Here is a 15,585-nt window from a genome sequence, read left to right as displayed (position 1 = left end):
TTCATGAGGCAATAAGATGTTATTTGAGCAGTGCAGCTGCAGATAAATTAAACTCATGCACCAACTAACCTATGTACTATGTAGACCTGGTGCCTGCTGTCACAGAACTAATGCTCTGGTAGAGGACATGGACAGATTGTAATTACCATCCTGTTTGACAGATTGCCCTCTTGCAGGAAGTACAGGGCACTGTTGGTACATATAAGGGAGTGATTGTCTCAAGATTTGGAGGGTCAGAGAAAGTTTTCTGCAGAAAAACTTCTGGAAAATTACGATAGTGGCAATTATGCTTATTGCTGAAACCTCTGAAAGTAGGGAGGACGTTGACTGGGTAAAGTAGGGCTTGAGTATTCACTCTTCAGTGTACCTTTATTCAGAGAACTTCATAAAGTATTCTTCAGGTCCATATAGGAAGTTGTTATGCCCCATTCCTGTAAAAACCTGAAGAACTCTTTTCTCAAGTACTCCTGAAAAGATAGATGGCTTATATTGGACCTTGTTTGGTAGTATGGTCAAAGAGACTTTATCTTCCCATAAGAAAACCATTTTCCCCCTTATCTAACTCCTTTCACTCTCTCTCAGTTTTCCACTAGTGGCTGAAGTCTGTCTTTGGTACTTTAAAACTCTTATAAAAAATTGCCAGTTGGGGAGATACTTCTCCATATCTGTTTGTTTGCTACCCAAGGTTCTTTACCTCTTGATAGTTTCCTACTCAGTGCTGTGTATAATCAGATTTCTTTTCCCTAGTGGTTTTGTTTATTTTTTTTAGAGACAGGGTCTCAAGTTCTGTTGCCCAGACTTGAGAGGGCAGTGGGGTCATCATACCTCGCTGCAACCTCCAATCCCCGGACTTCAAGCCCTCCTCCCACCTCAGCCTTCCAAGTAGCTGAGACTGCAGGTACAGGCCACCACACCTGGCTAGTTATTTTTATTTTTGATAGAGATAGTGTTTTACTGTGTTGCCCATGCCTGGCTCAAGCAATCCTCCTGCCCCAACCTCCTAAAGTGCTGGGATTATAGCCCTGAGCCACTGTGCCTGTGCCCTGCCTGCCTAGCAATTTTTTAAAAATTCGAATGTCTAGTATTGGCTGTTTACTCTAAACAAATATATACCCCGTATAAATCTTCATAACAGTGGAAATAAAATAGACTCAAAGGTAGGCTTTCATGTTTATGATGGATTTTCAGAGTCAATATGACAAAGTCGATGTTTATAAAAACTGATATGATGGCATGTTGTGTTTGATAGATAATGAGATAATCATTCAAATAGGTGGCCTTTAAGGTAAAACTTTACCTTATATTCTAATTAAACTTATATTCTGGTTTATGTTTACCAAGGCCTTAATTGGAATAACAGTATAGTAGTTCTCAAACATTAATTTGCATAAGAATCACCTTAAGAACTTGTTAAAACATACTTGCCTTTCTAGGAGCTTATAGGTGACACCAATACTGCTACTTTGAGGGCTATACTGTTTTAGTCATTTTATAGTTACTGGATATATTATATAAACTACAGAACAGATTATGCAGATTCTTACACATGGGTATGCACACAAGAATCAAGGGGAATTTTGAATGGTTTAAAGTTAATTTAAGATTTTGGTTTTGCATTAATTGTTAAGTTTACCAGAAGTTTGGCCCAAATGTTCCAAGGGCGCTCCTATATTTGGGTCTTTGCACCTTTTTGTTCCCTCAGTATGTAATAACTTCTTCAGTAGAAATTTGTATGGCCTATTCTTCAGTTTTTAAGTCTTTGCTTGTATAATGGGATACCTATCGCATTTTACTTCTCAGCTTTATTTTTGTTGGTAGCACTAAATCACCATATTATGTTTATGTGTTATATATTATGTTTACTTGGTTATTTGTCTGTCTCCCTAATCTAGAATACGAGCTCTGAGAGGGCAGGAACTTGTTCACTGTTGTATCCCCAGTGTTTAATACCTGACATGTAGTATGCAGTCAATAAGTATTGATTTCATGAAGAATAGCAATGTCTGTCTTTACTTCCTACCTTGTGAGTTAGTGCAGATTCTAAAATATTCACCAGGATAAAGCACCTTTTCTAGTCCATTTATATATTGCTTTATAAAGGTTGGATGTCGCTTGTTGGGTAATATGGGTGCTTCCTCAAGTATGGTTGGTATACCTGTTCATTGTATTTTTAATTAATTTATTAGTGAATGAATGAATGAATGACAAAGTCTCACACTGTTGCCCATGCTAGAGTGTCGTGTCAGCCTAGCACACAGCAACCTCAAACTCCTGGGCTCAAGCGATCCTCCTGCCTCAGCCTCCTGAGTTGCTGGGGCTACAGGTGTGCACCACCATGCCCAGCTAATTCTTTCTATTTTTGGTAGAGAAGGGGGTCTCACTCTTGCTCAAGATGATCTTGAACTCCTGAGCTCAAGCGATTCTCCCACCTTGGCCTCCTGGAGTGCTAGAATAACAGACATGAACCCTTGCACCTAGGCTGTTCATTGTTGATAAAGGTGAATCTAATACATAGAAAAGAAATTAATAACTAGCAGTCCTATATCAGTTAGGGTCCCAGCAAGAAAAAGTTCACTGCAGATGGCTCAACTGAAGTATCTTTAAGAAAGGATCTACTTAGAGTGATGCTGATGGCTCAAAAGGAATAAATACAGGATAGCAAGATGTCCAGGGAGAAGCAAGGGCTGCTACCATCCCTAGGACTGGAGGAATAAAATGAAGAAATAATGTAACTGGAGTGAAGGAGGGGTCATCTGGCTGGAATGGTAGCTTTGGAGATGGAGCATTTAAGCAGGGAGGACAGAAGAAAAGACCTCCTTTTTCTTCCATTTTCTAATTTCTAGTATCTTTTAGTATCTTTCATGGGCAAGTCTAACCAGAACCCAGTTGGTAGTGCAGTCCATAGATACAAGCTATCAAAAATAGGCTGAGAGGCTGGGCGTGGTGGCTCAGGCCTGTAATCCTAGCACTCTGGGAGGCCAAGGCAGGCGGATTGCTCGAGGTCAGTAGTTCAAAACCAGCCTGAGCAAGAGCGAGACCCTGTCTCTACTATAAATAGAAAGAAATTAATTGGCCAACTAATATATATAGAAAAAATTAGCCGGGCATAATGGCACATGCCTGTAGTCCCAGCTACTTGGGAGGCTGAGGCAGTAGGATTGCTTGAGCCCAGGAGTTTGAGGTTGCTGTGAGCTAGGCTGACACCATGGCACTCACTATATTCTGGGCAACAGAGTGAGACTCTGTCTCCAAAAAAAAAAAAAAGGCTGAGAGAAGTGCATGTGGAGACCAGCACAACATCAAATCCTTGATTTTTTTTTTTTTTTTGTGTGTGTAGATTCGTGTGTGTGTAGGAAAAAGCTAAGTTTTAAGAAAAGTAAGTGGATTAAAAGAAAAGCATTAAACAGTAGTACAGGTAAAAAATCATGGCTAAAGTTTGGGAAACACTGGGAAAAATAGTTATGCGAGCAGCACTGTATTCAGCATAGTCCAAAATGGTCACTGTAAGATTTGTTTTCTGAATCATTTTAGAAAATTTTCATCGTATTTTCTTTTGGGGACAGTCTCTCACTCTGTCACCCTGGCTAGAGTGCAGTGGTGTCATTGTAGCTTACCACAACCTCCAACTCTGGGCTAAAGGCATCCTCCTGCCTCAGCCGCCCCAGTAGCTGGGCCTACAGGCATGTGCCACCATGCCCAATTAATTTTTCTATTTTTTTTTGTAGAGATAGGGGTTTTGCTGTTGCTCAGGCTGGTATTGAACTCCTGGCCTCAAGTGATCTTCCTGCCTCGGCCTGAGCCACCGTGTCTGGCCTCATCTTAATTATGGTCTGACTAGTGCTCTACATGTATATGTTTTCTAGGCAACTGAAGCCTAAGCCTTTGCACAATTTTATTTACCTGTTTTAGAGAGACTTTTACTCTAAAATGATGGTAATTTCCTGAAATGTATCTGATTTCCTCATCTCAGTAACTATAGTGGTGGTTCCCAAACTTTAGGATACACCAAGCTTACTTGGGAGGTCTTGATAAAAGAGGTGGGCCCCCTCCTCTGGAGTTTATTTATTTATTTTTTGAGACAGAATCTCACTTTGTTGCCCGGGCAGGAGTGCCATGGCGTCAGCCTAGCTCATAAGCAACCTCAAACTCCCGGGCTCAAGTGATCCTTCTGCCTCAGCCTCCTGAGTAGCTGGGACTACAGGCATGCACCACCATGCCCAGCTAATTTTGTCTATATATTTTTAGTTGGCCAATTAATTTCTTTGTATTTTTAGTAGAGACGGGGTCTCACTCTTGCTCAGGCTGGTTTCGAACTCCTGACCTTGAGCGATCCTCTGCCTCGGCCTCCCAGAGTGCTAGAATTATGGGTGTGAGCCACTGAGCCCAGTCTGGAGTTTATCTTTTAGTAAGACTGGAATAGGACCTGGGTTGATGCTGATACTACTGCTAATGGGATCACACTTTGAGAACCAGTAGTGCTAGAGTATTTTGAGCTTAATTTAATGTTTTCTTGATGACATAGGGTCATTTAACCTACAAAGGTATATTTGATACTGAAGTGCAGGGATGTTCTTTCAAAATGGTTCCAGGTCAGTTTTATAACCTGTATTTCTTTTTACTCTTCCTGCTGTCATTCTCTGTGCCTCTGTCTCAATGTAATTTTCCTGTATTAAGCTGCTCTGGGGTGAGACTAGATAAGTTGGTTGAATTTTAGTTTAGAAAAGACAAGGTCTGAAAGCAAAGTTCATGCACTTTAGTGAATGAGCTTTAGTATATCCATTTTGACTGCTCAGTTTTGTTTTCTGATTATTCTTCAAAATATCTAAGACTGCCACATAAATGACATTTGGTTACGTGTGGTATCACTTTTAAGTTGTTCCATACTTGCCTTAGATGAATAGGGATCTCAAGATTTTCTGATACTTTTAGTAGTTGAACACCTTGGGAGAAGTCCATGAGAAACTTCCTGTCTATATTAAATTCTTGTTATGGTTCTGTAGCTAGCCTATAACCTGTATCAGGTATGTGTTTTTGTTTTAAAGTCTGTCTTAAACTGTGTTGTATCTTGTAAGCACTTTTAAGTCTTTTGAAATATAGAAAGGGAGCAGGTAACTAGTATTATGCGTGTTTTTGTAAACACTAAATCTTGGATGTAGGTCTATAATCTTTATTCCCCCAAGATAACTAAAACTGTGTAACATTAGCATAGAAAAGGGGAATAATGAATTTGTGTTTTTCAGTAGTGAGTATTCTAGAACTGTTGGCTTCATATGTTTGATAGAAAATTTACCTTGTAGGCATGTTGAAAATTTGTTTGGAGAATCGTGGAAAAATAATTACATACTTCTCAGTTGTTACCACATATTTTCAAACAACAAGGAATTTACTGTTATAGTGCCTGTATCAGAGATGTCTTCCACATCTTTTCTGTTGATAGGAATTTTAAGGCCTTCGTGTCTTGGGTTTCCTTTCTAGGTAGATTTATATATTCTGTCTTGACTTTATTTTTGTACTTATTAAATCGTTTTTTTTCTTCTTTGACTTTTTCTCTGAAACCCTACTAATGCTGATTTGTGAAAGAAATTGTTGCTTAAGATTTATTACCTTACCTCAGTTTGTTTTTGCTAGCTTTTTTCCTTGTTAGTAATAAAGTTATCAGTATACGTTTTGTTATTCCTTGTAAATTGAGATATAATTTCACGTTATTTTATTTGATTTTTCATTATAATTCCTAAAGATGATAATAGGAGGTGGTATTTTTCTTATTTTAGCTAGAGTAAATCAAAGTACAGAGAGGTACTCAAATTTTACCCTAGGTCTTAGCAATCCCAAAGCCCATGCTTTTACTCTATTATATATACACTGTAATAGTCATGTTTTTACATTGGGTAAGTTAATTAACTTCATTTGTCTTCATCCTTAAAGTGGGAATATTAATTCCAACTTCATAGCGTTATTGTGAGGATTAAATTGAATAATATGTATTAATTGCTTAAAACGGTGCCTGGCACATAGCCAAACTACCATAACTGCTGTTAATACTAGTGGTTGTTATACCACATTACTTTTCTTTTCTCCCTTTAAAAGTTACCATCATTAAATTGATTTCTCAGATTTTCAGGCAACATTTGCTGTAGTGAAATTTCACCATCAAAAAAGATTCTTATAGCAGAAAACTTGGTTCCTTAATAAAGAAAAAAAAAAAAAAAGATTCTTAGATTATTTCTTTATGTTTGATTGGTTTTATATCCTGTCTTTAAAAAAACCTCTCATTCCTGTTAGTCTAAATTTTTCTCTCTTTTTTTTTTTTTGAGACAGAGTCTCGCTTTCTTGCCTAGGCTAGAGTGAGTGCCGTGGCGTCAGCCTAGCTCACAGCAACCTCAGACTCCTGGGCTCAAGCAATCCTCCTGCCTCAGCCTCCCGAGTAGCTGGGACTACAGGCACGAGCCACCATGCCCGGCTGTAAATTTTTCTCTCTTAAAAGCAGCAAAATAATTGCTTGAGAAAGCTATTGAAAGTATTGTTTATATTGTTCTAATATGCTGGGAGAAAAAATGATTGCCTTTTCTGAGATTAAAACGTTTATTCAGGCTGGATGCGGTGGCTCACACCTGTAATCCTAGCACTCTGGGAGGCCAAGACAGGAGGATTGCTCAAGGTCACGAGTTCAAAACCAGCCTGAGCAAGAGCGAGATGCTGTCTCTACTAAAAATAGAAAACAAATTAATTGGCCAACTGAAATATATAGAAAAAATTAAGTGGGCATGGTGGTGCCTGCCTGTAGTCCCAGCTACTCAAGAGGCTGAGGCAGAAGGATCACTTGAGCCCAGGAGTTTGAGGTTGCTTGTGAGCTAGGCTGACGCCATGGCACTCTAGCCTGGGCAACAGAGACTCTTGTCTCAAAAAAAACAAAAAACCAAAACGTTTATTCTTTTTTTTTGCTAAATCTAAAATGGATATTGCTTATTTGATGGCCTATTGGGGGTTTTTAAGGATTGGCCATTTGAGACAATTATTGGCTAATGTATTCATATAAAAGATAGAAAAAAAGTAGGAATTTCTTATCTATAGAATTTGTAAAATACCATTATATTAGCATTAACTTTTATAACTTATTTTTTTTTTATTTTGAGACTGAGTCTGACTCTGTTGCCCTGGGTAGAGCGCAGTGGTGCCATTATAGCTCACTGCTCACTGGGCTAAAGCAATCCTCTTGCCTCAGCCTCCCAGAGTGTTAAGGATTATAGGCATGAGCCATCACACCCAGCCTGTAATTGAATTAATTAGTGTATTTATTTATATTTCAGCATACTATGGGAATACAGATATTTAGATTACATATTATTGGCCTTTGCCCCACCTGAGTCAGAGCTTGAAGCATGTCCTGTAACTGAATTTTAACAAACTTTTTTGGGAACAGTGTCTTGTTTAACTGGCTTTCTCTAAGCAGTAGTTATTTTAAAAGATAAATTTCTAAAACTGTCTTACATGTTTGTCCCCCCTCAATAGGGCATTCTTAGCAGGGTTACGGAATCTGTTAAGAATATCGTGCCAGGGTGGCTACAGAGATACTTCAACAAGAATGAAGATGTATGCAGCTGCTCAAGAGACACAAACGAGGTTCCACACTGGCCAGAGAATAGAGAAGATGACCATTTGACTTATGCTGATGAGGAGAGCTCTAATATTAATGATGGGAGAATCACTCCGGAGCCAGCAGTCAGTAATACAGAAGGTAAATAGAATGTGCATATTTTGTCATGAATGATAGGTTTTCATGCCTTAATTTTAATATATTAACTGGCTATGATAAATCTAATTGGGTGGCACATAAACTGTGTAGGAGGGTGACAATCATGTTCAAATTGGATATCTTTTATATATCAGCTTTTTGTTTATTAAAGAAGGTTGATAAACTGTGTATCGCTTAAGAGTATAAGCTCTGATGTCGGATTTCCTGGGTTTCAATTTTCATACCGTCAATATTGGTTGTGTGGCTTTTGGCAAGGTAATTAATATATTTTCTCGTTTGTATCTTCATAAATTGTTTGAAAAAGACTAATTGTGAAGCCCTTAGAATAGGTCCTGGCACTAAGGTAATAGCACTATATAAATATTAATTGTTAAAGTGAAACTGTGGTAGTGCCTGTGACAAAAATTTGGGTATAATATGACTGCAGTTGCCTTTTATCCTCTTCGGAGCAAGTTCAGCTGGGTCATTCCATTAGTCTTGCAGTTTAAGTGACCCTGCGTTTTAAAGACTTGAACTTTTTTGATGTACTTTAAATTTGCAGCATCTTGGTGGGGTTTACAAGTATTTAATGGATTCAGTATAACCTGTGAATATGGTGTATTTGGGAATATTATTCTGTCAATTCACTTTATATATTTTTATGGCTTTATTGGGATACGCTTTTTTTCTTTTTGAGACAGAGTCTCGCTTTGTTGTCCAGGCTAGAGTGAGTGCCATGGTGTCAGCCTAGCTCACAGCAACCTCAAACTCCTGGGTTCGAGCGATCCTTCTGCCTCAGCCTCCCGAGTAGCTGGGACTACAGGCATGCGCCACCATGCCCGGCTAATTTATATATATATATATATATATCAGTTGGCCAATTAATTTCTTTCTATTTATAGTAGAGACGGGGTCTCGCTCTTGCTCAGGCTGGTTTTGAACTCCTGACCTTGAGCAATCCGCCCGCCTCGGCCTCCCAAGAGCTAGGATTACAGGCATGAGCCACCGCGCCCGGCCGGGATACGCTTTTACATGCTATAAAACTCACCTATTTAAAGTGTACAGTTGAGTGGTTTTTAGTATATTCACAAGAATTCTGCAGTCATCACCACCACTGATTTTAGAACATTTTCATCACCCAACAAAGAAATATCATATCCATTGGTAGTCATTCCCTCTTCCCCTCTCCCAACTCCTGGCAGTCACTAATCTACTTTCTGTCTCAGTGGGTTTGCTTATTCCAGAAATTTCATGTAAATGAAATCATAGAATATGTGATCTTTGTGAATGACTTTAAAAGAATACTGTGGTTTTAAGGTTCGTCCATATTTGTATCAGAAATTCAATTTTTCCTCCCCAGACAATATTCCACTGTCTGGATAAACTACATTTTTAAAAATCCATTCATTAGTTGATGGATTTTTAGGATATTATGGATAATGCTGCTCTGAATATTGGTGTATAAAAGTTTTTGTGTAGAGTAAAATTGCTAGGTCATATGGTAATTTTGTGTTTAACATTTTGAGGAATTGTCAAACTATTTCTCAAAGTGAGTTACACCATCTTTCTTACCAGTAGTGTATGAAGGTTCCATTTCTTTATATCTCCACCAGTACTTAAGTTCAATTTATTTTGATTATAGCTATCCTAGTGGGTATGACATTATATCTCTTTGGTTTTGATTTGTGTTTCCCTGATGACTGATGACATTGAGCATCTTGTGCTTATTAGCCATTTGTATATCTTTGGAAAAATAGCTATTCAAACCCCTCTTTTTCATTTTTGATTGGGTTATTTGTCTTTTTATTGTTGAGTTGTAACAGAGCTTTATATATTCTGGATATAAGTCCTTTATCGGTATAGGATTTGCAAATATTTTCTTCCATTCTGTGGGTTGTCTTTTTACTTGCTTGATGGTGTCCTTTGAAGCACAAAAACTTTTAATTTTGATGAAGCCCAACATATATGTTTCTTTCAATGTGTATTTTTTTTCTTTCAATACATGTTTTGACATACATAGTTAGTTTTTTCTGTTAAATCTTGTCTTAAATAAATAATGTTTATGTATGCCTTGTTAATTTTGGCATACTTAATATTTTCCTGTAGTGAAAATGAAATGGACCTGAAAGAATGGTTTTTATTTTGGAGAAATGGGAATCTAAGTTTTCCTTGTAATATTTAATTTGATGTATTCTTTAAATGCTCAATTATTTTTATTAGAATAACTTCAGAAGTTTTAATATCTGTGCTTTTCAAGGATTCCCCTGCACCCACCTCCCCCTCCTTTTTAAAGTGACAGTCTCACTGTCTTCCAGGCTAGAGTGCAGTGACACCATTACAGCTCACGGCAGCCTTGTACTCCTCCGCTCAAGGAATCATCCCTTAGCCTCCCAGTAGCTGGGACTACAGGCACACACTGCCACACCTGCCTAATTTTTTTTTGTGCCTGGGTAGAGATGGATTTTTCTGTGTTGCCTAGACGGATCTCAAACTCCTGGCCTCAAGCAATCTTCCCACTTCAGCCTCCCTTCCCAAACTCCGGGATTATCCCGGCGCAGGGTTTCTTTTAAATATATTGCCAGCAACTGTCTTGAGGCTTTATCTGGTAGATCTCTAAGCTGAGTGCTTCCATGTCATTTTCTTTTCTGGCCACCAAATGGGACCCCAGCTTTTCTCTTTCTTTTGGTTAGAGACTTCTAGGGAACACCAGTGTATACACAGTGACTGAAACTATCTTTTCCATTTTAATGAACATACTTGTAAGAATTAACTAACTTGAAGAATTTAGTTTAGGTTTGAGATATATGGAGAGTTTCTCCTTCTACAGTTGTTAAGTTTTATTTGTGTGTTTGTATTTTCATGAAAACAGTGGGATTGATTTCATCTGTTTGCCAAGATCAATTTGAACTGAGATTTTATTCACCATATTATTAAACTCATAAGGTAGCTTTTCTGTTATATGTGTACTATCTTATAAAATTATTATGGAAAATTTCCAGCTACTGAAGTAAGGAAGATAGTACAGCAAACCCCCATGTGTAGTCATCACCCAGCTTCAACAGTCAACTTATGGTTGATCTTGTTTTCTGTGTTCCCACACTTATTTGCCCACCTTCTTATCCCTACTCCCCTCATGTAGAAGCAGATTGTGGGCAGCTTTTTGATATCTACTTCAAAAACTTGATAGCAATTTCCTCTCTCATTCTTATCTTAGATCTGAATCCTGCTCCTCTCTTAAATTTTGTGAGTCCTAGATACTTCCCTTATAGTTAACATCGTGTGTGACTTCAGTTCCCCACTAAGATTAATATAGATTTTGCTAGATATATTAATAACAAAGAAATCCTGGTTTATGTTTCCTCTGTGAGACATTACACTAAATTTGACAGCGTATTCTCGAAAAAACTTACAGGTAGTCATACATTGCTTAACTAAGGGGAGACATTCTAAGAAATATGTTGTTAGGCAATTTTTGATATTGTACAGAGTGTATGCACACAAATCTAGATGGATAACCTCTCACACCTAGGCTTTAGCCTATTGCTCCTAGACTACAAACCTGTAGTAAATGTTATTTTACTGAATATTGTAGGCAACTGTAATATGTAGTTGTATATCTAAATATGAAAAGGTACAGTAAAGATACCATATAAAAGATAAAATATGGTTCACCTGTATAGGACACTTATCATGATGAAGCTTACAGGTCTAGAACTTACTCTGGATAGGTCAGTTAGTGAGTGGTGGATGAATGTGAAGGCCTAAGATATTATTGTCTACTGCTGTAGATTTTATACACATTGTATACTTAGGCTGCACTAAGTTTATTTAAAAATTTTTCTTCTGTAATTAACCTTGGCTTACTGTGACTTTATAAACTTCTTAATTTTTAACTTTTTTACTTTTTTTTTTTTGAGACAGAGTCTCACTTTGTTGCCCAGGCTAGAGTGAGTGCCATGGCATCAGCCTAGCTCGCAGCAACCTCAAACTTCTGGGCTCAAGCAATCCTACTGCCTGAGTAGCTGGGACTACAGGCATGCGCCACCATGCCCGGTTAATTTTATATATATATATATTACTTGGCCAATTAATTTCTTTCTATTTATGGTAGAGACGGGGTCTCACTCTTGCTCAGGCTGGTTTTGAACTCCTGAGCTTGAGCAATCCGCCCGCCTCAGCCTCCCAGAGAGCTAGGATTACAGGTATGAGCCACCGCGCCTGGCTAACAGTTAACTTTTTATAAGTAGAGGGAATACACTCTAAAATAATAAATGCATAGTAAATATATAAACTAGTAACATAGTCATTTATTATCATTATCAAGTATAGTATTATATACCATATATAATTATATGCACACTACTTTTACACAACTGGCAGCACAGGAAGTTTATTTATACCAGCATTATCATGGTATACATGAGTAATGCCTTATGCTAAGACCTTATCAAGGCAGTGATGTCACAGGTGGTAGGAATTTTTCAGCTTAACCTTACGAGACCACTGTTGTGTATATGTGGATTGTAGTTGACCAGAATGTCCTTATGTGGTATATAACTATATATTTACTGTTGAAGTAGTGTTGTATTCTGAAAAGCTAAAAATATTTAGATATGACAGCCTTGAATATTGTTTACAAAAAAATTTTTTATTTGACATGTTGGGTACTCACAGTATCTGGAGTCTACTAAATACTAATTTTAGAAATACAGACCAACTACAGTGGCTCACAGCTATAATCCTAGCACTTTGAGAGCCCAAGATGGGAGGATAACTTGGGCCCAGGAGTTTGAGACCACCTTGGGCGATAGTGAGACTTTGTCTCTACAAAAATTTTAAAAACTAGCAGATAGGGTGGTGTACCTCTGTAGTCCCAGCTACTTGGGAGACTGGATCGATTGAACCTAAGCATTTGAGGTTGCAGTGAGCTGTGTTTTTTTTTTTTTTTTTTAGTATTTTTATAATTCTTAGAATAAATTTCTTTCTTTTTAAATTAAAAAAATTTTAAATAAAATTAAAATTTAATAGGCACAGGCCCCTCTCTGGGGGCAAACCCATTCCAGGGCACCCTGCCCTTCACAAAGGAGAGCGAAGTCTCCCTGGGGCAGTGAGTTATGATGCCACTGCATTCTAGGCCTGGGTGACTGAGTGAGACTTTGCCTCAAAAATTTTTCACAAATATAGGCGTATGTTGTTTTATTGCACTTTGCAGATAACTGCCATTTATTTATTTATTTATTTATTTATTTATTTATTTATTTATTTATTTATTTATTTATTTATTACAAATTTTGAATGTTTGCGGCAGCCCTGTGTCAAGCAAATTGATTGGTGCCATTTTTCTAACACCATGTGCTCACTTTGTGTCTCTATTACATTTTGGTAATTCTTGCAGTATTTCAAACTTTTTCATTTTATCTGTCATGGTGATTGGTGATCTTTGATGTTACTGTAATTGTTTTGGGGTGCCATGAATCATGTCCATATAAGATGGTGAACTTCATAAATGTTGTGTATGTTCTGACTGCTCCACTGACTGGCCATTTCCTTTCTCTTTCCCTCTCCCTATTTCCCAAGACACAACAATATCGAAATTAGGCCTATTAGTAACCCTACAATGCCCTCTAAGTGTTTGAGTGAAAGCCAGAGTCATGGGTCTCTCATTCTAAATCGAAATGGGCCTGGGTGAGGTGGCTCACACTTGTAATCCTAGCACTCTGGGAAGCCGAGGCTGGAGGATTATCTGAACCTCAGGAATTTGCGACCAGCTTGAGCAAGAGTAAGAGCAAGACCTGTTTCTACTAAAAATAGAAAAAATTAGCCAAGTGTGGAGGCGTATGCCTGTAGTCCCAGCTACTCAGGAGGATTGCTTGAGCCCAGGAGTTGAGGTTGCTACGAGCTGGGCTGATGCCCTGGCACTCTAGCCCTGGCGATAGAAACTCTGTCTCAAAAAAGAAAACAACACAAAACAAAACCAAAAAGCTATGAAAGATTAAGCTTACTGAGAAAGGCATGTCGAAAGTTGATTTAGGCATTAGGCCTCTTGCTCCAAACAGTTAGCCAAGTTGTGAATGCAAAGGAAAAGTTCTTAAAAGAAATTAAAGGTGCTAACTCCAATGAACGCACAAATGATGATAAAACAAAACAGCCTCATTGCTGATATGGAGAAACTTAGTGATCTGGATAGAAGATCAAACCAGACAGCATTCCCTCAAGGCCCTCACTCATTTCAGTTTGATGAAGGCTGAGAGTGGTAAGGAAGCTGCAGGAGAAACTGGTGGAGGTGGTTCAAGAGGTTTAAGGAAAGAAGCCGCTTCCATAACATAAAGTGCAAGGTAAAGCAGCAAGTGCTGATGTAGAAGCTACAGCAAGTTATCCAGAGGATTTAGCTAAGATCATTGATAAAGGTGGCTTGCTAAGGAACACATTTTCAGATGAAACACACTTCTATTGGAAGAATATGCCATGTAGGACTTTCATAGCTAGGAGAAGTCAATGCATGGCTTCAAAGGATAGGCTAACTCTCTTATTAGGGGTTAATGCAACTAGTGACTAAGTGGAAGCCAATGCTCAATTTACCATTTCAAAAATCCTGAGTTCCTTAAGGCTATGCTACATCTACTTTGCCTTTGCTCTATAAATGGAATAATAAAACCAGTATGACAAAACATCTGTTAATAGCATGATTTACTGAATATTTAAGCCTGCTGTTGAGACCTACTGCTCAGGAAAAAAAAATTCCTTTCAAAGTATTACTGCTCATTGGCAATGTACCTGTTGATCCCAGGACTCTAATGGAGAAGTACCAGGAGATTAATGTTGTTTTGATGCCTGCTAACACAGTATCCATTCTGTAGCCTGTGACTACAGAATTTAGACTTTCAAGTCTTACTGTTTAGGAAATACATTTCTTTAGGCGATAGCTATTAGTGAGTCCTCTGATGGCTCTTGGTAAAGTAAATTGAAAACCTTTTGGAAAGGATTCACCATTCTAGGTGCCATTAAAAACATGATTTATGGAAGGAGGTGTAAATTATCAACGTGAACAAGAGTTTGGAGGAAGTTGATTCCAACCCTTGGATGACTTTCAGAGGTTCAAAGCTTCAGTGAAGGAAGTCACTACAGATGTGGTAGATTAGCAAGAGAACTAGAATTGGAAGTGGAGCCTGAAGTTGTGACTGAATTGCAGCAAACTCATGATCAAACTTGAATGAATGAGGAGTTGTTTCTTAAGGATGAGTAAAACAAGTAGTTTCTTGAGATGGAATCTACCCCTGGTGAAGATGCTATGGACATTGTTGAAATGGCAACAAAGGATTTAGAATATTACATTAACACTTAGTTGGTGAAACAATGGCAGGATTGAGAGAGGATTGACTCCAGTTTTGAAAGTTCTGTTGGTAAAATGCTGTCAAACAGCATCACATGCTACAGAGAAATCTTTTGTGAAAGGAGGAATCAATTGATGTGGCAAACTTCAAGTTGTCTTTTTTGTTGTTGTTGTTGAGACAGAGTCTTGCTCTGTTGCCTGGGCTAGATGCTGTGGCGTCAGCCTAGCTCACAGCAACCTCAAACTCCTGGGCTCAAGCGATCCTGCTGCCTCAGCCTCCCGAGTAGCTGGGACTACAGGCATGCACCACCATGCCTGGTTAATTTTTTCTGTATATTTTAGTTGGCCAATTAATCTCTTTCTATTTTTAGTAGAGATAGAATCTAGCTCTTGCTCAGGCTGGTTTCGAACTCCTGACCTTGAGTGATCTGCCCGCCTTGGCCTTCCAGAGTGCTAGGATTACAGGCGTGAGCCACTGTGTCCGGCCTCAGGTTGTCTTATTTTAAGAAATTGCTACAACCTC

The 15,585-nt window shown here is 38.3% G+C and overlaps 1 protein-coding gene across 2 annotated transcripts in view; it reads left to right on the top strand.

The window, feature by feature from the left end:
* NUP153 (nucleoporin 153) overlaps positions 1-15,585 on the top strand; it is a 97,055-nt gene that overhangs the window by 18,404 nt on the left and 63,066 nt on the right. For both annotated transcript variants that reach the window (XM_076010488.1, XM_012753611.2), the window contains exon 2: positions 7,510-7,735. Coding sequence is in view for 1 of the 2 variants with exons in the window: in XM_012753611.2 (XP_012609065.1) it covers positions 7,510-7,735 (226 nt within the window). In the remaining variant the exon portion in view is untranslated. The remainder of the gene's footprint in view (positions 1-7,509; positions 7,736-15,585) is intronic.

The sequence above is a fragment of the Microcebus murinus genome, chromosome 15 (assembly GCF_040939455.1).
Source record: "Microcebus murinus isolate Inina chromosome 15, M.murinus_Inina_mat1.0, whole genome shotgun sequence".
In the NCBI taxonomy this organism is placed as follows: domain Eukaryota; kingdom Metazoa; phylum Chordata; class Mammalia; order Primates; family Cheirogaleidae; genus Microcebus; species Microcebus murinus.
Note: the sequence above shows the minus strand (reverse complement) of the source record. Positions and strands in the feature narration are given on the sequence as shown.